Here is a 23453-nt window from a genome sequence, read left to right as displayed (position 1 = left end):
TATTCGGCACATTTGGAAGGGATAAAATCTATAATTAATTACACTCAAACAGGGAGAGTTTGGAGTGAATATTTTAACCTTTCTATATTGCTCATCATAGGGATGGTGCCAATGGGGAGGCTAGTGGTAGTACCCGGCACTATTTGACCCAACTATTCGGTGTAGGGCATATTAGGGACGGCACAAGAGGGAGGCTAGTGGTAGTACCTCGTGCCCCTTCCCAACTCCACCGGATAGGGAGCAAATAGAGTATAGAGCATAAGAAAGTAAAAATGAAAGACAAAGTTAATAAAAGTATATAAGAAGAATCAAGTCAATTTTTTAAACACTTGAAAACATACTTTAAGGATGAACTCAGTGCAAGATTATATATAAATAGGGGGAGTTTATTTGAAAAGAATTGATTTTGATCCTTGACATTCTTGTACTTAGTATTTTAATGCATGACTTAACACATGGTATATTTTGCATATGGTATGATGTCTTGATTTATTGATTCTCAATGTTTTGTAATGCTTCATCCTTGGACAATTTGTTTGAATGTTTGAATTGCTACATAACATCTTTTGTTTGGTTCTATTGAAAAGAAATTTCAGATTTGTCATTCATAATCATCTCTAAAATCTGAAAGTCGAATAAAATTGTAGAAAGGAGAAGAGAAGAGTATCTCTATTTAGGAAAAATAAATTGATTTTGATCTATCTTTCTAATTGCCTAACTTTGATACATAATGTTCTAATACTTGTTAAAATATCCTTATTTTGTAATAATTTAAGATGAGCCACAATGTGAAAGATACATATCTCAAACTATGACTTAAAAAGCCTCTATTGAAAATCTTTATGAAATTCAGAATATGATTTTGTATAAAAGTTTAAACTCCATATGATTACTAAATAAAATGTTAATGTAAGAAAAACAGAATTTATTTTGATCGCTCCGATACACTTCCGAAACATATCATTTCTTATCTTCAAAGTGTACTCATATTGGTCTAAATGGTGTGTCTTTCAATGATCTTGATTACAAGCAAATATTTTTAAATATATGACTTTATTTTAATATTTAAAATTTTATTGAGCTTCATGTGTACATAGCTGAAAAACTGTGATTAAGAAATTGAAGTTTATAAAATATATACCTCAATGATCATCTATATGTTTTTCCCTCCTACATTATAAAAGACTTCCATTAATATAGTGAATGATCTTAAAGCCTAGAAATATTTCACCTCACTCAAATGAGTCTAAAAGAAAGAAAATGTAAATGGTTTTGAAAGAAACTGAGCTTCAAATGAATCATTTTTGATTAATATTTCAGTACATTTTCTCAAAGTTGAAGAGGAAGCATACCTTGTTCTTAAAGGATTAGAAAGAGTAATTGCTACAAATTTTGAATAATACTAGATTACTCTACATTCTCGATGTCATAGAATTTCAGTGTTATTCACGTTTATCACTATAATCTGAAATTCAACAATTTAAAATGATTAAAGAAGAATGCATCTTTTGAGGGGGAGCTTTAGATATTCAGTATCCTATCCCAAAGACACTTTATTTTGATGCATGCTTTGAACTTTATGGATTGATTTTGATGAACCTCCTTATATTGCAAGACATGCTTTAATTACCTTGAGATGAGTTCTATAAAGGTTGTCTTATCTCAAACCTTGAGTCTTATGAAAATAAGCTGAAACTTATAGAAAATATATTTTTGAGATTGACAATTTTGTTGAACATTATCTTAGGATTCTAAACTCTTAAATGGAATGATCAATTGAGGGGGAGAAAGAAAATTTCAGAAGGAGAGGTCTTATGGAACTTAATTACATGAATCTATAGGAGAGGGAAAGAATACTAAATGAAAAGTGATCCTAATACTCTCCAATATGTATCATCTGAAATTTAAATCTGAAAATCTTTATGATACACCTTGAGGCGTGTTATTTGGTTAGTATATCTTATGCATCACTCATGAACCAAATTACAAATCTTGAGAGCCTCTAACTTAATGAAAAAGGGGGAGAATAACGTGTAATTGACTTGAACTTTAGAACTTAAATTGTGTGCCAATTCATATTGTTATGTATCAAATTGTGCTTACTTTCTACAGAGATAAAAGAAAGTCTCTAAAGAAATCATGTTGCATGATTTCATATTTTGGTGTTTGTGCCCCAATGATCTTATTATCATTAAAGAACTTTGAAGTTATTAAGACTTAATGATCCAACATGATGATGTGTCTTTTACATATATAGGTTTTGACCTGTTACTCTGAAAATTAATTAAATTGCTCTCCTGTTGATAAAACACTTAATAGATTGGGCAAAAGATCTTAAATGAACAAGCTTTCATACTTATTATTGAAGAGATGTTAGACTTCCATTCGTGCTTTTCATTGAATATCATTTGTGGTACTTCTTGAATTAACCTAAGAGAGATTCCACCCACACTTGATTAGAAAACTATCTGTGGTATCAAATTAGAAAACTTCTTGAAATCACATTCAATGTGTTCTGCTCTGAAATTATCTTAATTGGCTCTGATCTGTGCTCACTAATCTGATTCCAATATTATTGCCTTGAGTTATATGATTCATATTCTTGCAATAATTCAACATTCAAATCAGAGTACAATAAGGAAAAGAAATATTTGTGCTTAATGTTTCCCTATTTTTTTTTGATGTTGTCAAAAAGGGGGAGAAATATTTAAGTATATGCTTATAATGCTTTTTGTATTGAGTACAAATCAGCTTAAATTGATTGTGTTAAGCTGATTGAATCTAAAGCAGTATCATGAAGTATGTTTCAAATATATATGTTTTCTACTTCATGCAACTTAGCTATGTATTACTTCTAGAAAACAATATCTTTTATATTGCATATACTCCAAGTTTTGTCATCATCAAAAAGGGGGAGATTGATGACCCAAAGATTGATTCATAGATTGATTTTGATGATCACAAAACCTTGAAGTATAGATACTAATGTTTATGTTGCAAGGAGAAAGATATTTATGTTGCAAGGAACATAGCAAGTTGGAAGAACACAAGAAGGCCTCTAAAAGCACTCAAGAAAAGTTGGAAGAAAGCTACAAGTTATTGGCCCAAGTCTCAAGTTCAAAAGATTCAAATTGGAGGAGCAAATTCAAGGAAAATTTAAAAGAATAGTCTTCGAGTCGACTCCTGAGGAATTCGAGTCGACTCCAATGCTTGGCGAGTCAACTCGAGAGTAGAACGAGTCGACTCCAGGGTGTAAAAGGCAGAAAAGTCAGAGAGGGATTTTCGACCCTGAGATTCGAGTCGACTCCTGAGGAATGCGAGTCGACTCCAATGGTTGTCGGGTCGACTCCAAAGAAAGCGAGAGTCGACTCTCAGTGGTACACAAGAGAAAACTCAGAGAAGCAGTTTTTGGACACTGAGATTCGAGTCGACTCCCACAAAGTCCGAGTCGACTCCAAAGACAGCGCAACCCCAAGACAGAAGACGGTATTTTCGTCTCTGAGAGGCGAGTCGACTCCAAGACAAGTCGAGTCGACTCCAAGGCAGCGCGGCTCCAAAATACAGAGGATCAGTTTTCCGACTCTGAGATTCGAGTCGACTCCCAGACAGCTCGAGTCGACTCCAAGGCAGCGCTACACTAAGATGGCAGAAGACCAACTTTCGGAAACTGAGAGCCGAGTCGACTCCAAGGAAGTTCGAGTCGACTCCAAGACTGGACGAGCCAAAAGACAGAGGATCGGGAGTTCGGGCTCTGAGATTCGAGTCGACTCCCAGGACAGTCGAGTCGACTCGAGAGGACAAAATTCAAAATTGGATCCACGGACTTCAGTGGATGAGCCGACTCCGAAATTGCCAAGTCAGCTCCAGAAGTTGGCGAGTCGACTCCAGGTTAAGACGAGTCGACTCCCAGTCGAGGCAAGCACATTAATTCAAATTTGGAACAGTGGCCGAGTCGTCTCCGGTAAAACACGAGCCGACTCCTGCAACAGGCGAGCCGACTCCTGATCGCGCGAGTCGACTCCGATCCCAACGGTCATATTGTCAGGAGGTGCAGACTGGTTCCAACGGCTCTATTTTTGTCTCTAACGGCTATATTCTTGTTTCCACGTTATCAAAAGCTATAAAAACAAGAAGAGAGCTAGGAGAGAACTGATGGAAGTGGGAGAGATCATCTAGGAAAGAGATCTCAAAGAGATTACAAAGGAAATCTCCCATAAGCACAAAAGGGCCATCCAAAACGAAATAGAGAGAAGAAGAGCATCCAAGTGAATCCGAAAGCTTCCTCTCCATCCGTGTGCTGCCTCGGGGATCCTCTACTTCATGCCAAATCAGAGGAGGATCAAGTAAAGAAGAAGCCGAGCTCCTCCATCTTCAAAACTCGTTTGAGGGCTTCTCTTTACTCTATTTGTTTATATTGTCATATCTGCTTGTTTAAGAAGCTTTGATTTGTTTTTATTCTTTGTTTCAATATCTTGTAACTTGATTCAATCAAGGGATTGAATCAAGGGGTTAAAGGTTTGTTGGTGAGCCAAAGGGAAAACCAACGGTGTAAGGTTTGTTGGTGAGCCAAAGGGAAAACCAACGGGATTAAGGTTTGTTGGTGAGCCAAAGGGAAAACCAACGGGGTTAAGGTTTGTTGGTGAGCCAAAGGGAAAACCAACGGTGTAAGGTTTGTTGGTGAGCCAAAGGGAAAACCAACGGGGTTTAGGTTTGTTGGTGAGCCGAGGGTAAAACCAACGTGTAAGGGTTCGATTGTGATCCCGGGAAAACAATCGGGGGTGGTTCTAGTCGGTGAGCCTGGGAAAACCGACCGAGTTCGTTGTTATCTCGCAAAACAACAAGTTGGGTTGTGAGCTTGTAAAACAACCGGCTGTAATCTGTAGGATTATAGTGGAATTCCCAAGAGGTCTTGGGGAGTGGATGTAGGTGCTGGGATGCACCGAACCACTATATTTTTGTTGTGTTTGTGATGCTCTTTGTTGACTGACCTCCTCACTCACTTACTTAGATATTAAGCTTGCTTAACTCTTCTTCGTGCATCCTTTAGTTGCAAGCATAATCAATTTACTCAATCATTAAATTGAATAGCATACTAGGGCAAAATTAGACTAATCTTTTATTGAACCCACTGCTTAATAGTTGATTAGATTAGAATCATACTCTTGCTAAGGTTAAGCTTCACTAAGCATCCATACAACTTAGCATAATTAATCTAAAAGATTAGAAGTAGTTTAAAAGTTTTAAAAGACCCAATTCACCCCCCCCTCTTGGGTTGTCACCTTGGGCAACACGACTCTTGTTGAACAAAAGTCGACCCTAGAATAGCCACAAATAGAAGACAGAAAGCAACCAAAATTAGTATGTTAGCGAGTCGACCCTAGTCATGGACAAGTCGACCCTAAAGAATAAAATAGTCGGCTCCACAATGACCACAGGTGAAAGACAACGCAACAAAAACAAGAGTTGTCCTGAGTCCAACCTTGCAGATCTTGAGTCGATCTCTAAAGATCACGAGCCGACTCTTGAAGATGTTGAGTCAACCCATTTGCACATGACAATAGTAACGACTAATTTTTCTATAAGAATAGAACGATTGTTTCATCTCACAATGACTCATTCAATCTGTCTAACAGGTAGAAACATCTTCCAACTACTTTTTGAAGCTATAAATGCATAAGAATACCTAAGAAAGACAGAGGTGATGATAGGAAGAAAAGAAGAACAAAAAGAGAGAGAAGAACAAAAAAAGAAAAGAAAAGAAAGAGAAAAACAAAAAATATTTAAGTGCTTTAAGTGTGAGCTTAAAGATTATATCTTTCACTGTCAATAAGATTTGGCGCAGAGCATTCAAAGCCATTTAAGGCCAACCAGCTACTTTCAAAAGCTCCATCAACTCTCCATCAAATTTCTTTTAGGGAGCTTTAGTTTATTTCTTTTACAAATTCTCATACTTTGTTGTAACCAGTTTCAAGAGTTAAAACTAAAAAAGATCCATCCAAATCTTGAGTTGGAGTGTATCAAGCCTAGAAAAAGCTTGGTGGTTTGGTTGATTTTTTGTAAAAAATCAACTAGGTTGATTGTGAGCCCGTTAAAAATAATCTTGTTATAATCTTGAAGAGATTATAGTGAAAATTTCTAAAAATGGTGTTTTGGGGAGCAGACGTAGGTGCACGGTTTGGCACCAAACCACTATAAATTTTTTGTGCTTGTGGTACTTGGTTTGTGTGCTTTATTCTTTTTGCATATTTACTTACTTATTACTTATATCTCCCATTGCACGTCACATATATATTAAATTTTTATCTCGCAGCACTTATAGTTTAAATTTTTTTAAAAGCTCAATTCATCTCCGCTCTTGGGTTGCACAAATGGGCAGCATTAAACTCCACTAAACATTAATCCAAAACTAGTTAGAGTCGGCTACATAAATCTTTTTCTTTCATTTCGCTCAATTAGGATCATACTTTTTGAAAAATATTTAGATATTAAGTCCTTCCTTACTACTTCAATTTTCGGTCCATCTTCTATATATATCAAATCATTTCTTTGTACTTGTGTATTCTTGGTTTATATTGTATATGTCCAAACTATCTTAGCCATCCTTCTCTCTATTTGTCATTTATTGGTTCTACCTCTATATCTTAAGAATGACTTTATTTTTTATTCTGCTTTTTTTGTATTATCATACATCCATCTCAACATTCTCATTTCAGCCATGCTAATCTTAGGCACATATTTTTTAACTACACGACATTCTGTACCATACAATATAGTTGGTTGTATTGATGTCCTGTAAAATATTTTGTTCATCTTAGAAGGTATTAATTGATCATATAATATCGCAATTACATTTCTCCATTTAACATCCTCTTATATCTCCCATTCTTTATGATTAATTGATTCTAAATACCTAAAATGATCACTTTTAGAGAATTCGTGATCCTCAATTTTGACTCCATCTTCGTCTCTATGTCTAATTTTACTAAAATAAAATTTCATGTATTTTATCTTGGTCCTTTTAACCTGAAATCCTTGGTTTTTAATGCACTTCTCCAAATTTCTAATTTACAGTTAACTCTGACCTTAGTATTATCTAGCAAAACTATATTATCTGCAAACAGCATGCAATAAAAAATATCATCCTCAATAGGCTTGATGTAAATCTATTATGACTAGGGGTGTTAATGGATCGAGTCGAGTCTTAAGAGACTTTGATTTTTTATTCGGATTTTAATTTTGGATCCAGACCCGATCGAGTCAGATCAGGTCCATAACTATAATTTTTGACCTAATGAGTCATTTAGGTCGGGTTAGGTCCACATATAATCCAGGTCCAAAAAATTTGGATTCAGGTTGCGTTGGGTCTGAGTCGAGTCCGGATCAGGTTCGGATCGGAACTTACTGCTTAAATTTAATTTATGAACAAGGGCAACGCATGAAGTTAGCAGATAAGGGGACGGCTCATACGTATGAAAGCATTCGGTGATGGTGGTGGCGTTGCGGAGGAGGTTGTGGCAGAGGGGACTCTTCATGCACGCAGCGAGAAGCTCCCGCTTGACCACCACCACCTGCGGCCGCCCCGCCGCCACCCCGGACTCGTCCGCGGCCATCTTCAGCACCGCCAGCCCGCGGTCCCCGCGTCGCTCAGCACGTCCCCCTGTATGCTAGCTCAGAGCGCCACGGCTGGTCTGAGGGTGGATTTGGAGAGGTGAAGGGGAAGGGGTTACGGTGTGGTTGGAGAGAGAGAGGCAGGGAGGGATCGAGCGACGACGAGGAGGACCGAAGAGAGAGAGAGGGGGGGGGGGGGGGGGGGGGGGGGGGGGGAGGAGAAGGGAAGACGACTAGTACTGTTGGGTCATGCCATGGGTGGTTCGGCGCCGGTCTACCAGAGATGTGAAAAGTAGTGAAGAGCGGCAGCATACACCATGATTGGATGTAATGGAGACCGGAGTATGCTGCTCAGTTCTCCCATCAACTTCGGCATCGATAACTGTGACCACGCAGCTCCATGTGATCCGTCTTTCACGATTAGGCCTGTCCGAGATCCAACCACCAACTCCAAACCCTCCAATTAATGATCTTTTTGGAGATGCGAGGGGATTTGATAGCCCCGTGGTCGTATGATGATGATACGATGTGAAAACAATTCCCGGCAATGGCATCGCTCTCTTTGTCCTTGTCCGCTTCGCCGCTGCAATAATTGCCAGGCAGAACAAGGGAAGCGAGCCAGCGGCCCCGCGTCCCCCATCCCATCCGATCTAGAGAACACAACACCTTCGTCCGGTGCAAGGGGGACTGCGGTCCATCGTCTGGTGCAAGGGGGACTGTGGTCCATCGCCTGAGCACAACACCACTCCTCCCACCTCCTTTTCCTTCCTTTTGTTTATTTTTTTAAAACTTAGTAGATCATGGACATGTGGACTGCGGGTCTAAACGGATAATTCGGATTCGGTTCGGATTGAATCAGTCATTGAATAAACGATTCAAAATTTATCCCAAAAAAAGGGTTAGATCGGGTCCAAACCCAGATCAAGATTCTAATAAACTCATATCCGATCTGAAACATAGAACAGATCCAATATTAAAACCCGACCAGGCCCCGCAGGTCCAAAAATTGAGTCGGATCGAATCTAAGCAGGTCGGATCACACGTTAACTCGACCCATTTGCATCCTTAATTATGACTAGAAATTCATTAGTATTGCCACCAATAGTCTCGCACTAATAACCACTACCGTACATGTTCTTGATCATTTTAATATATTTAAAGGTAGTTCCTTTCTTTTCTAATATCCATCATAAAATTATCGAGGGACTCTATTATATGCTTTCACTAAATCAATAAAAATCATACGAAGATTTTGCCTCTTTTTTTATACTTCTCCATTGACCTCTAAAGAAGAAAAATAACTTCCATAATCAACCTTCTTAGCATAAAAGCAAATTGATTCTTTGATATTTTTGTATCGCATCTCAATTTGTACTAAATCTCTCACAAAGTTTCACAATATGGAACATGAGTTTAAAACTATGATAGTTATAATAATTTTAAATATCTTCTTTACTCTTATAAAATCGATACTATAGTGCTCTTTCTCTATTTATTAGAGATCATTTTTTAGTCTTTAAGATCTTATTAAATAAATTACTTAACCAAGTTGCTCCTATATTACCTAAACACTTCTAAATCTTAAGAGGAAATCTATCAGGTCCAACTATTTCTTCTATTTTCATCTTTTTCATAGCATTCTTTGTGTCACATATTTCTACGTAGATCTAATATTTCTAGCCTCGGTTGAACTAGTAAGATATCCTAAAATGACTTTTATTGAATAGCTTATTAAAATAACTTCTCCATCTTCTTTGATCTCATCCTCCATAATCAAAATTTTCTGATCGTTATCTTTGATATATTTAACCTGAATCAAGTCTCTAGTTTTCATTTTTCTTAATCTTGCAATCTTACAAATATTTTTCTAGCTTATGATATAACTCTTCGGATGCCTTGAATCTAGCATCTCATATCACCATCTTAACTTATTTCTTAGCCATCTTATAACTTCTTTATTCCAACATTTAGGTAGTCTTTTATAACACTTCCTTTTAGCTAGCCTTAATTACCAACTAAATATTCTCATTCTAGCAACTAGTTTCTTTACATGATGGTCCTCTGTGGCGACTTTCTTAATATGGTTAGCCATCCCTTCCCACATAGTGTTGATTTCTCCGTATAACTCCATTTTTCTTCTTTCGATATTCTATTCTTAAAAGTCATTTTTTCCTCCTTATAAGACTCAGCATCTACTTCTTTAGTTCTTCTCTATTTTCTAATACACATATTCGAAACTATCAATCTATGTTGAGTGGTTAAACTCTCAAGTGATACAACCTTATAATTTTTATGCAAAACTTGGATCAATTTTTCTAGTAAGAAATAAATCTATCTGATTAGTAATATACCCACTTTTAAAAGTTAGGGATAATTAATTCCCCACCCTCCAAAAGACCGGGTTATAACAAAAAGTCCCCGTTCCGTCCAATATCTCCACCAAGTTTAATTCCTGGTCCCTGAGCCCCTTTTATTTTTTTCAAAAAATGCCGAAAATACCCCTGCCCCTCTTGATCTTCCATCCCCAGAAGGAGGAGGAGGTACGGCCACCGCCGACCATGGCCCGTCCCTGCCCAAGCTCCCTTCCGCGGCCGCGACCGGCCCCGGCTCGCCCCCTCCCGCAGCCCCGCCCCCTCCCGTGCCCCTGCCCCTCCTGATTTTCCATTCCCAGAAGAAAAAGAAGAAGAAAAAGGCCCGGCCGCCACTGAACGCCCCCCCCCCCCCGAGCTCCCTCCCGTGGCCGCCGCCGGCCCCGGCTCGCCCCCTCCCGAGCCCCCTCCCGCGGCCTCGCCCCCTCCCATGGCCTGCCCCCGCCCGAGCTCCCTCCTGCGGCCGTCGCCGGCCACGGCCCGTCCTCCTCCCGCGTCCGTCGTGGCTTGGCCCCTTTCTGGAGCCGCCGACCTCACGTGAGGAGAGGCGTTCTCCGCTGGCCAGCAGCGGCGGCGGCGGCCACGCCCCCTCCCGTGGCTCCTCCCAACGGCCGCCACGTCTCGGCCCCCTTCCGGCGCCGCCAGCTCATGGGAGGAGAAGAAAGAAGAAAGAAGAAGAAGGGAAGAAGAGAAGAAAAAGAAAAGAAAAAAAAAGAAAAGGAAAGAAAAAGAAGAAAAGAAAAGAAAAAAAGAAAGAAAAATAAATAGATAAATGCATTAATAAATAAATAAATAAATATAAATGAACGAATAAATAAATAAATCATTAAATAAATAATATATTTTAATAAAAAATAAAATAATTATAAATAAATAAATAAATAAAAGCCGCCACGGCCAGGTTCTCTCCCGCGGCCCCTTTCCGGCACCGCCGGCTCGCGGGAGGAGAAGAAAGAAGAAGAAAGGAAGAAGAGAAGAAAAAAAAAGGAAAAAAAAGAAAAAAAAGAAGAAAAGGAAAGAAAAAGAAAAAAAGAAAAGAAAAGAAAAAAAGAAGAAGAAAAGGAAAGAAAAAGAAGATTTAAGTGTGTGCAAAGAAGACTTAATTGTGTATAGAGAACATTTAACTGTGTGATGCATATAGTTAAGTGTTCTCTGTACATAATTAAGTTTTCTCTGCACACTTAAATGTGTGATGCATAGAATACGTAACTGTATGCAGAGAAAATTTAAGTATGTGCAGAGAAGACTTAATTGTGTACATAAAATATTTAACTTAATTATGTGATGTATAGAATACTTAACTATGTTGAGAGAAGATTTAAGTGTGTGCAGAGAAGACTTAACTGTGTGCAGAGAAGAGAAAGAAAAAGAAAAAGAAAAGAAAAAGAAGAGAAGAAAAGAAAAAGAAAAAGAAAAGAAAGAAAAAAGGAAAAAAAAGAGAAAAAAGGAAAGAAAAAGAAGAAAAGAAAAGAAAAAGGAAGATAAGGAAAGAAAAAGAAGAAAAAGAAAAAAAAAGAAAAAGAAAAGAAAAAGAAGAGAAGAAAAGAAAAGAAGAAAAGGAAAAAAAAGAAAAAAAGGAAAAAAAGAAGAAAAAGGAAAGAAAAAGAAAAGAAAGAAAGAAAAAGAGCACTTAACTGTGTGATGCATAGAACACTTAACTGTGTGCAGAAAAGATTTAAGTATATGTAGAGAAAATTTAATTGTGTACAGAAAATACTTAACTTAACTGTATGATGCATAGAATACTTAACTATATGCAGAGAAGATTTAAGTGTATGCAGAGAAAACTTAATTGTGTACAGAAAAGCTTAACTGTGTGGTGCACACAGTTAAGTATTATCTGTACACAATTAAGTCTTCTCTGCATACACTTAACTATGTGATGCAGAGAACACTTAACTGTGTGCAAAGAAGAAAAAAAGAAGAGAAGGAAAGAAATAGAAGAAGAAAAAGGAAAGAAAAAGAAAAAAAAGGAAAGAAAAAGAAAAAAGGGCAAGAAAAAGAAGAAAAGAAAAGAAAAAGAAGAAAAAGGAAAGAAAAAGAAGAAAAGGGAAAGAAAAAGAAGAAAAGGAAAAAAAGAAAAAAAGAAAAGAAAAAAGAGAAAGAAAAAGGAAAGAAAAAGAACACTTAACTGTGTGATGCACGCAGTTAAGTATTCTCTGTACACAATTAAGTGTGTGCAAAAAAAATTTAAGTGTGTGCAAAGAAAACTTAATTGTATGCAGAGAATATTTAACTTAACTATCTGATGTATAGAACACTTAACTTTGTGCAGAGAAGATTTAAGTATACGCAGAGAAAACTTAATTGTGTACAAAAAACACATAACTATGTGCAGAGAAGATTTAAGTGTGTGCAGAGAAGACTTAATTATGTACAGAAAATACTTAACTTAATTGTGTGATGCATAGAACACTTAACTGTATGCAGAAAAAACTTAATTGTCTACAAAAAATACTTAACTATGTGATGTACGCAGTTAAGTATTCTCTGTATACAATTAAGTTTTTTCTGCACACACTTAATTGTGTAATGCAAAGAATACCTAATTGTGTGCGGAGAAGGAAAGAAAAGGAAGAGAACGAAAGAAAAAGAAGAAAAAAAAGAAAAAAGGAAAGAAAAAGCAAATAAGGAAAAAAAAGAAGAAAAGGAAAAAAGGAAAGAAAAAGAGAAAAAGGAAAGAAAAAGAAGAGAAGGAAAGAAAAAGAAGAAACAAAGAAAAAAGGAAATAAAAAGCAAATAAGGAAAGAAAAAGAAGAAAAAGAAAAACAGGAAAGAAAAAGAAGAAGATAAAAGAAAAAGGAAGAAAAGGAAAGAAAATGAAAAAAAAGGAAAGAAAAGGAAGAAAAGATAAAAAAAAAGAGAAAAGATGCAGAAGAAAAAGGAAAGAAAACGAAGAGAAGAAAAGAAAAAGAACACTTAACTGTGTGATGCATAGAACACTTAACTGTATGCAGAGAAGATTTAAGTGCGTGCAAAAAAGACTTAATTGTGTACATATAATACTTAACTTAATTGTGTGATGTATAGAATAATTAACTATATGCAGAGAAGATTTAAGTGCGTGCAGAGAAGCTTGGCACATAGGTAATATACCATAGCATACATTTAAATAAGCTTGGCACACAGTTAATCAATGTTTGAACACTTAATCTAGCCTGACATATAGTTAAATCTTCTGGCACACAGTTAAGTAAGATTTAACTGTGTGCTAGGCTGGATTAAGTGTTTAAATATTGACTAACTGTGTGCCAAGTTTATTTAAATATGTGCCATACTATATTACATATATACCAAGCTTACTAACCTAACTGCCACTCACTAATCATTTTTCTTTTTCTTCCTTTTTCTTTTCTTTTCTTCTTTTTCTTTCCTTCTCTTCTTTTTCTTTCCTTTTTTTTCTTTTTTTCTTTTTCTTTCCTTTTCTTCCTTTTCTTTCTTTCTTTTCTTTTCTTTTTTCTTCTATTCTTCTCCTCCCTTCTTATTTATTTATTTTTATTTTATTTCATTGAAATATATTTAGTTATTATCTTAATTATTTATTTATTTCTTTATTCATTCATTCATAGATATAATTATTTATACATTTATTTATTTATTTCTTTTTTTCTTCTTTTCTTCTTTTTTCTTTCCTTTTTCTTTTCTTTTTTCTTCTCTTCCTCTCCTCCCTTCTTATTTATTTATTTATTATTTTATTTCATTGAGATATATTTAGTTATTATCTTAGTTATTTATTTTTTTATTCGTTCCTCATAAATATATTTATTTATGCATTTATTTATTTATTTTTTATTTTTTCTCTCTTTTTTTTATTTTCTTCTTTTTCTTTCCTTTTTCTTCTTTTTTTCTTCTTTTCTTTTTTCTTTGCTTCTCCTCCGTTCTTCTCCTCCCGCGAGGTCGGCGGCGCCGGAAGGAGGGCGGGCCGCCGCGGCCGCGGGAGGAGGTCGGCCGACCCGGTGTGCGGTTCGCGAGCCGTGGCGGCCGCTAGCGGAGGCCTCCTCCTCCTCTGGATCCTGCCATGGATCTCTTCTCCGCTCGGAAGGCAAGCCGTGCTCGGGGAAGACAGCTCTTCGCCGGATCGGGGCGCGGTCGGCGGCGACGCGGTGGATCTCCTTTCCGCATTGGTCGTGGCCAGTCGGCGACGGGGTTTTCCCCTTCCTCCATGGAGGATCTCGTTTTGGGAGAGGGAGGGGGCGGGCTGTGGCCGCGACAGAGAGAGAAAAGGGGGTTCGGAAGGAGAGAGAACGCCCACGAAGAAAAGGTCCTTAAATAACCAAGTGTGAAGATGCCCAGTACCCAGTGACATTTCAATTATACTGTGGGAGATCACATGACTTACGAAATCCAAATCTAATAAAATGCATAATTTGGTAAAGGCATCTAAGTTTTCTTGTGAATTGATTAGTATTTTGACCAGAAAAAGGAAGCTGATGACATTACCAGTTGAACAATTTTTGTTGATTCTGCCTCTTGCGTGAACCATCCGCCTTCTTTTTGCAATCAAATGCAAGATAAACTTTGTGAAAAGATGCCAGTTTTTTCTTAATCTTAAAATTTAATCTTACCCTCCACCAAGAGTCCTGTCTTTATGGATCATTGCAAGATCCGTCAAAGCTCATGAGCGTTTTAGAGCTAGCTCTCAACCTCATATCAATCCTTCAAATTGTCGTTGAATTTACCAGGAAGGCAGCTTGAATGATGAAGGCCTGCCGAACTCGGTAGGAGACCTGGCATGTTTGAGTACAAAGTTGCAGTTCCTCTAGTCAAGGCATAATTCTCAATATTCTCATGGAGCAGGAGAAAGTCCGGAACAAAAAGTAACACAAGGTTTGATTTGAAGAAATTGTATCATCTTTAGTCCATCTTTAATGTAAAATATCATCATGTTTTGATTCGCTATTCCAGAATTCAGGTCTCCCTGGTCTAGAATGGTATTAGAATTTGAGCATATGGAAGTAGTTACTTAGATGGATAGCATTCAAAGAATATATGCCATGAAGAAAGCATCATACTTATGAAGTGCATTAGAATAGCATTGCTCAACCAAGATTGTCACAAGCTCAGCAAATGGAAATTTTACATAGAAATTTGATTGCTAGTACCTAATCTGATATCTCCGAGGAAGGAAAAGAAGGCCAGCTTCCGCATGCGCAAATCCATCAGCAGTCCTTCCAATCTCCACCCTTTTCTCTGCAACAACATGTCAACCTGCCAGATACAAGAGACTAATTTCTACCTTTACGGGCGTTCAATATACTCCTTTCATTTTCCTAATGTAATGCATGGTTGTTAATCATCTCTAGGGGGGGGGGGATCAAAGGGAAACCAGAAAATAACAGTTGTCCCCATTTTAGCAATAACAAGCAGGCTTTCAACCATGAAGATGCCATTTGAGAGTAGCTTCCAAACTAAGAAAATTACTGCAGGCAGCTGAGACAACTAACAAAATCAGGATGCTGGCTTAGCGTGCATCCTAAAAAGTAAAACAAATTAGAAAAAATTCACAAGTCATGGTAAATCTATATAACTTCATTTAACTAATAGATATGTCATACAAAAATCCTGTTCCCTTGTGTTTCGTCAGTGGCTTCCAAATATTTCTGATGAGTTTCCAAGGTTGTGTGGTCAGTTTGAAACCTCAAGTTCATTTTGAGAAATTGGGTAGTGTGTTCTACAGTTGCCAGGCAATAACAAGAATCAAATCAGAGAGCTTCCCCACTTCAAAAAAGGAAAAAAAAGACACAGAGCTTGAACACAATGGAAAGGTTGTGAATTATATAATAAAAAAATCACCAGCGTTGGAGTATATCAGCTGGAGCATGCAGAAATCGATCTCAAGGAATAAATCAGGGGGCCACAAGGTCTACAGTAGTAGTTCCTAAACAGATTCTCGGATGCAAGTGGCCATCTGATAGGCAGCATTGGGAGCATAACTAGGCCAAAGTGCAAAGCCGCTCTCCTGAAGGAAATAGCACAGTAGCAGCCACACAAAATTTCGCCTACAGTGAGCTGATCAGAAAGTCAACACATTCTCCTCCTCAATTTCATAAGTATGGATACACCATGATGTAAGGCTATCATGCAGTGTGCTGCTGCTTTAAATTGCTCGGGTCGTCATTCCCAATCACTGTCATTGATCCAACTGATTTGAGGACATTTGGTAAATTGCAATAACAAACACCGGCAATATTTGAAATCTTTGTCCCAATGCAGAAATTTGTTAACACTGCATATTTTTATCCCAAGCTAGAAGTTAGTATCTCATGGAACCATAATGAAACGTGCAGCTATGTTTCAGCTACAATTGTGATAAAAAACCGGAGTTAAGCTTATCTCACCAAGCTCACAGATCTCTATTATGCTTGGAAACTATTTAGATCTGAAAAATGCTGCGCATACATCCTTATTTAGATGAGAGCATTTTGATTTGAGGCAACATCTAACCATCCTTGAGGAACAGACCACCTGAAAAAAAAAAGAGAAAAAAATAAAGGTTGCCCTGTATGGGAGCATTTTCATAGGGGGTGGATGCCAAATCATTTCTAAGAAGTGTACCATGCAATCCATTAACAATCATAAAGCTCAATGGAAAACTGTATTTTTTTAAAAAAAATAAATACATGTTAATCAAATTTATAGAAAATAAAGTGGACAAAATGTTCTCCATGCAAATATGTTAATAGACTTTACAATAAATTAGTTGTGTAACTTTGCATGAGTAATTCTGAAAGCATGACCAACAGAACCAATTGGAAAAATATCTGGAACAAATATCAAAGCTGATCTTGCCTTTCTAGGCTTCTAATACTAAAATCAGTTACAATTAATCAACCCACTGAAAATAAATTCTTTAGTACTCTATTGTATCGCAAGCAATAGTGATTACTATTTTCTACAAAATGCAACCAATAATGTAGGTTCTCAAGTTTGACAATTCACTATTTATGTGGTACCAAGGCAGAAGTATAAAACTACAAATATAGACCTAGGAGAAAAAACAATTAGCATGCATGCAAATGTAGTCTACACAAAAAAGTCCGTGAAGTCTAATAATGACACTATTTATGAGAAAGGATAAATATAGATTTATCATCATTTTTTTTCACAGAGCAAAATGCTTGTTTTTCGTACTTTGAAAAAGTCAAATGATCAAACGAAAACAATATTTGAAAGGCTTTTCGACATTATATACGAATGACAAAGTGCTCTAACTGTTTTTGACATTGTTTCAAGAAATCAGGATATCCCAGCTAACCTGATTTGGGATTCTTAGAGATGTTAATAAACTAGAAGAATAGTTAAACAGGTTTTTGAATCAAGTGAAACACGACCTGTTACAAAGGCAATTAATAAGATAAATCCTCTACTCCTTTCTTGTGTAAACACATAGACTCACCATATGTATCACTTACCACCTCTCTGTTCATGTATAATTATAGCATTTTGCAGTATCTCCCTAGCTTTTCTGTCTGGTGTGCACCCAGCACATTCCATTTCCTTATAGATTACTGGGACCTGATTGGAAAGAATAAATAATTAAGTATAGAGCCTCAGAAGCCTCTAATGAAGTTTGAAAATGGATTGCTATTATTTTTATGGTAAAATTATAACAAAACCCAAGAATAAAAGATATTTCTCGAAGGAAACCTGAGAATGAAAGATATTTCTTTATGCTCTTTCCAGAATAAGGTGTCTGCCTCCGACTACTCACCTTCACACTCCACTTTTAAGATTTTTGTAAGTGTCAATAATTTTCGACTCTTAGACACAGCAAGACACTGACATGAGATGACATTGCTGGAGAGTCCACTCTGAGATGTACCATTGACATCAGCAAAACATGTAGATATGCTCTCTCTCTCTCATGTAGAGTACCCTTATTTTCGAGTGTTTGACACTTCATTGAATGCTCATTTGATACTATTGTTTTGACTTTAAGTTATCACAGTTATGTGAACATAGAGCTGCCATTATCTTTTTTGTATAAAGTTATCATGACACTAAATGAATAACTTAAACACCTCACAAAGTCATGGCTATTCTATTAATTTATTTGTTATATAGCATACCATCCTGTATTCCTATGCCCAGACTATTGTAGGCTTTCATATCCGATGCCAAAGGAGGCTTAGATGCTTAGCACCCATGCCCAAGTGTCTAGGCAACACTAGCCTCCAGATCTAGCATATGAAATTAAAGAAGTAGAATAGCATCAACAACAGTGGAAAAGCATTTTCTTTTAAAATCCACCTTTTTTCTACAGTAGAACAATAAATAAATATCTTCCACTATTACAATTTGAACTTTGGGGCGTTTATCTCCACCCTCTAAGTTCCCCTCCACCTGGACCTATGCTTCCTTCAACTCCATCGTTTATGTTATTTTATTTTTTATGTTGTGGGTGAGCAACCTTTCAAGAATCTGTCCCTTTAATTTTCTTAATTTCCATGAAAGCACTTGACCATGGACCCCAGCCCTCCCACAGATCCACCAATTTTCTCTTTTTCCCTCTCTCTTCCTTCAAGAATCCATTCCCTCTTTTCCCCTTTATTTTTATTACTTCACTGAGAGAGATAGTAACCTTTCTATGTTCCTTTCTTCCTTCATCGAGACATGAGGAAGCATATGCTAAATGCTAGTTACATAATTACTTCTCCGACTGACATTGATTAATGGAACCGGAAAGCATGGCATTTTTCTGTAGATTACTGAAATATAAATTTTAAGGTTGCGCATCAACCAACACCTCAAAATTAATGGCAGCTGTTTAAGTATCGAACAAATCTGACCTGATCATATTTTTTTGCTCTCATGAATGCCTTCATCAGAGTACTGTAAGTAACCACATCCGGACTAATACCCTACAGAAGCAGTAGTATTTGTGTGGTTAGTAATGATTCAAAGAAAAAAATAAACCAAATGGAAGAAAAAAGGAGAAGACAACTATAAAGAAATTTATCTCCTTTATATTAATTACTTACACTCTCCTTGATATGTTCAAAAACTGCCAGTGCCTCCAAATGCCTTCCAGCAATACCAAATGCATTGATCAACAAGTTCAGCATTATAAGATTTGGCTCAATCCCTTCTGCTTCCATCATTCTTAGTACTTTTATGGTTTGTTCCCACAACCCCTAGACAGAAAGAGATGCAAATAATTGAGTTATAAAAATATTTAGTTCAAAGAGAGAGAAAGAGAGAAATAAAGAGAGAAATAAAGAGAGAATTTTTAAATTATTATAAGGTAAGGATATTTTTAAATTGATTCTTCCAAAAAAGAAATTGTTATAAGGTAAAGAGTGTAGTTATTCATATTACTCCGATAAAAGTACATCTAAAAGCAATGCAGATAGATGATGAGAACAAGAAGCTAGATCAGAATACTAATACACTTCATTGTTTGTAAGCATAGATCTTCATTTGATGGGAAATACATGTCCTACATATCATGCATAGACACATTGCAAAGTTAATTGTTGGATATGTTAGATTGTTTAGAGCAAAATTATGTACGCCACAAAACTAGTTATATCTGGAAAATAAATATTGCTCCAGTGCAAAGTGAGAGACACATACTACTTTTCAAACTTCTGTATAAGATGGAATACTTGTTTAAATTCCACACAGGATAATGGTATCAGCCAACAAAATGAATGTCTAATTCATTCAAAAGCACAGATCTTACTGATGCCATTAGGGAAACCATAGAAGAATTGTTTCAGTAGGGTGTTTATTGCTTGATTTCGCACACCTGACCAAATTGCTAAGAGCACTTCCTACATGTTCTCCCCTTACGGGGAAACAAATGACCTCAGAAAGTCCATGCTCAAAACCTTGTAGCCTGATGTTTGAAGTCTGTGTGGGACTACAGAAGCAAAAGGATTTCGTAATTGGAAACTTTTAAGAGGTCAATATTAAAAATAAGAAAAGCACATATGTTTTGCAGTTGCAGTATAGGAGATAAGTATGCCTAGTGAAGAAATTTACAAAATAATAAAGGTTTTACTTTTAATCAGAGAAAAGGAATTGATGGAGGAATATACAAGGGAAAAGCATTGCAGATATGTAAGCTGCCAAAGGAAAGCAATGCAGGGTCATCCACTGAGTGATAAATAAGTCTTTCTTTGATCTGCAACACTAGCATAAGTATAATAAACAGTGCCAGATATTAAGTGGGGCAGTGCCAAAGTTATAGAGGCAGTTGCACCAAATTTATAGAGATATTCTGAATTCCTAGTAGACCCACTGTTCCACACTGTTGCTCATGTAATCTCTGTCTTCCATACGCTTTAATGCCTCCAATCCTTCTTATTGGCAAAACCACCAATCAAGAACAAACTTGCTGGTGTAAAAATTATTTCCAAAATAAAAGTTCCCCTTGGTCCACCCTTAAAGATCTTAGCATCTAGTCATGCATCTTCTTCAATACCTTTAATCAAACGAAGAAAAGCAAGAAATGAGAACCATGAATTTTTGATATCGATGCCTTGGGCCATTGAGACCCCTTTAATCTTGCAAGAGAGTAACAAATGAACTTGCAAGAGGACCACTTAGGAACTTATTAGCAATCCAACCTTCCCAACACTGTCATCATTTGCTTCAAAGAAAACCATCCCTTGTACAACAATTGCTATAATCTCAAAATTAAACTTGAAGAAAAAGGAACAAAAGCTAATATCCGTGTATGACAGTACAGTTGGATATCGAGCGCTTTTTTTTTTTTTTTTTTTGGGGGGGGGGGGGGGGGGTTGGGGGTTGGGGGCATCGCATGGTGGTATAACAAGCCCATGAAAAAAAGGAAGAGTAACATGAACAAAGGAAAGGAGATGAAAAATAAAATATTAAGGTAGACGGCAAAGATGGAAACTAAGAAAAGGTCTACCTAAAGGGTTTTCAATATTAAAATTTTATTAGTTACTTACATTATCGAATCTAGGCCATGTGCTATGTTTTATTCTTCTAATTTTTTTCTGGAGTTTATGAGAGAAAAACAAGAATTAGCATATATTTTATAGAGTGATGAGTTGATCAAGAACTCGTTAAAGTACGGAGTTTGAATTTAGAGCTGTTACAAGGTTCACATGAGTGATCCTTTCGATATCAGAGCCACCAAAAGATAATTTTGGGTATTTTGTATATGCAAGTTTTTGGTTTTCATGGTGGATTCCCCATATTTCCTCTTAACTCTTCTCTTGTTATTTCTTCCTTTTATCCTCCTACCCATTTTTTTGCTTAGTCTGGTTCTATTCATCTTACCCTAAAGCCAAGCCTATTATAGAAAAAGCACTATGATACAGATGAAGGGATTCGAGATCTAATAGTGTGACATTAAATTGTGTGTTGCATTGTCTGTCAGAAGAGAACAAGAAGTATCAGATGATCCCAAATTTAATGGTCTTTCAATTCTATCTTCGAAGCACAAAGCATGAACTAGAAGTATCAGATGATCCAAATCATAAGCAGCACACAGCCAGACAGCGAACAGAAACAATAAACTTGAATCAATTACGGAAAAAGGAAAAGGAAAGAGGACAGACATACCAGTTGAGCATAAGCATTTGCGAGTACACAGAACACACTAGCCGAGAGCTGCAGACCTTGTGCTTTAAGAGCAGCCACACACTCCTCGGCATCCTGAAACATGCCGTACTGACCATATATATCCACCAATACCGCATATATGATCCCACTGTTCCGAAAACCCCTGCATTTCATGCTCTCGAAGATGTTCCTGATCTCATCCCACCTTCCCTGCTCCCCCAGGCGACTGATGATGATGGTGAAGATCTTGGGGTCAGGGTACAACCCGTCTTCCTGCATCTTGGCGAAGAACCCGAGAGCCTGGTCGAGATGGCCGGCCTTGCAATGCCACCGGATGAGAGCGTTCCAGGTGACGATATCCGGCTTCAGACCCTCGCCCTGCATAGTCTCGAAGGCCTCCACCGCCTCATCCAGTTGACCGTGCTTCCCGAACGTCTCGATGATCTCGTTGTAGATCCTACCGTCGGGCGCGACCCCGAGTTCCCGCATCTCCGCCACGAGGCCCATCGCTTTCTTCCACATCCCGTTGTCCCTGTAGAGCCTGAGGACCTGGCTGTACGCGCGGGAGTCGAGCCAGATCCCCCTCCGCTTCATCTCTCCCAGCACCCACCAGGTGTCCTCGAGGCGCCCGGCGCGGACGTAGGAGTCGAGAAGGAGCAGATAGGTCTCTCTGTTCCGGCGGACGCCCTCCTCGCCCATCTCCACCAGCAAGCAGTCGGCGAGGCGCAGCTGCCCCTTACTCAGGAACGCCCGCAGGAGGGCGTTGAAGTCCCTGAGGCCCGGCCGGAGACCCGCCCACTTCATCTCCCGGAAGACGGCGTCGGCCTCCAGAGTCCGGCCGACGCTCCCGAGTGCGCGGACGAGACGGGCGTAGGATGCGGCGCTGGGGCGCAACCCGGAAGCCTCCATCCGGGCCAGCAGGTCCAGGGACCGGTCGAGGCGGCCCCTCGAGCAATGGGCCTGGATCAAACGGTCGTAGGACTCCCACGAGAGCTCCTGGCTCTCCGGTTCCTCGCAGAGGGGAAAAAGGTGGTCTCCCGAGGCCGCAAGACAAGCGCCTAAACGCGAAGGTCTACGAGAAAGAAGGCAACTGGTGGACGATCTTTTGTGGAGCAAGGGAGCACCTCCGGTAGGAGGAGGAGGAGGCGATGGTGGTGGTGGGGGGGGTCTGAGGGGGAGCTCACAGAATAGCCGCGCCGCCACTGCCATTGCGACGGACTTGAGCTCACAGAATCGCAGACGAATCGATCTTTTCCCTTCGCGGATGACAGGACCCAGCGCCGAGCAAAACCCTAAAGAAAGAATAATGAATAATGGGAGAGATTAGGGCAGTGGGGACAGAGGCGGAGAGAAGGAGAAGCTTACGGTCCGTCGAGAACGAGGGGGGGGGCGGGGGGGTCGAAGGAGATCTTTTGGCCTGGTTGGATTTACTCCCCTAATATTCTGGGTTCGCGAGTGGTAAAAAAATATCGAATAATAATTATTATAGTACTTGCGATAATAATTTTATAATAAAAAATAACTAGATAAAAATAATATAATAAATTTTCAAATACTATTCGTTTAATAAAAGTATAATTTTCTTAAGCTGCGCAACCTCTTTTGGACGAAAATTGATACGATTTTCTATAAAAAGAAAAACTATTTAATTAAAAAAGATACAAGTGAGAATAATCACCGCTATTTATATTACTATAATCGATCATCGTAACACTAAATAATATATTATAGCAACTCTTATTTTTTCTATCATTACACATAATAGCAAGACGGTTATAGGGCGTGAAAATGTTACAATGGCTCGGGGATGCTTGTTGAACGGGGGCTCCTCGACCTGGAGATGTAGCAGACTGGAATTGAGTCATTTGACTCGGAGTTAGCCCCTATGTTAAACCACGGTAGTAACCAATGTGGTAAATGAGTGAGTATGGAAAA

General features: G+C 38.1%; 1 protein-coding gene across 3 annotated transcripts; it reads right to left on the bottom strand.

Moving 5' to 3' along the window:
* Positions 1–14972: 14972 nt before the first annotated feature.
* Positions 14973–22897, bottom strand: LOC103720739 (Tetratricopeptide repeat (TPR)-like superfamily protein). Of its 3 annotated transcripts, none has more exons than XM_026809853.4 (6): positions 21519–22897; positions 18959–19111; positions 18767–18838; positions 17374–17492; positions 16316–16442; positions 14973–16203 (listed from the first exon to the last, which is right to left on the bottom strand). In XM_026809853.4, the coding sequence occupies exons 1-4, from the start codon at positions 22725–22727 to the stop codon at positions 17382–17384; spliced, it is 1545 nt and encodes a 514-aa protein (XP_026665654.4). In that variant the 5' UTR covers positions 22728–22897; the 3' UTR covers positions 14973–16203; positions 16316–16442; positions 17374–17381. The 3 variants fall into 3 exon arrangements, with proteins under 3 accessions (XP_026665654.4, XP_038970685.3, XP_026665655.4); XM_039114757.3 differs by having other exon boundaries at positions 15489–16203; positions 17390–17492; XM_026809854.4 differs by lacking the exon at positions 17374–17492 and having other exon boundaries at positions 16064–16203; positions 21519–22891.
* Positions 22898–23453: the final 556 nt, after the last annotated feature.

The sequence above is a fragment of the Phoenix dactylifera genome, chromosome 16 (assembly GCF_051530095.1).
Source record: "Phoenix dactylifera cultivar Ajwa chromosome 16, Ajwa_hap1_PhDact_Kaust_v1.1, whole genome shotgun sequence".
Classification (NCBI taxonomy): domain Eukaryota; kingdom Viridiplantae; phylum Streptophyta; class Magnoliopsida; order Arecales; family Arecaceae; genus Phoenix; species Phoenix dactylifera.
Note: the sequence above shows the minus strand (reverse complement) of the source record. Positions and strands in the feature narration are given on the sequence as shown.

Excerpts from the sequence above, each read along its gene's own strand:
- LOC103720739 (XM_039114757.3), bottom strand. The coding sequence starts at position 22,727 with ATGGCAGTGGCGGCGCGGCTATTCTGTGAGCTCCCCCTCAGACCCCCC. Across the intron at positions 18,839-18,958 it reads TTGAACATATCAAGGAGAGT|GGTATTAGTCCGGATGTGGT; the intron begins GTAAGTAATTAA and ends CTGCTTCTGTAG. Across the intron at positions 17,493-18,766 it reads GAGCAAAAAAATATGATCAG|GTCCCAGTAATCTATAAGGA; the intron begins GTCAGATTTGTT and ends CTTTCCAATCAG.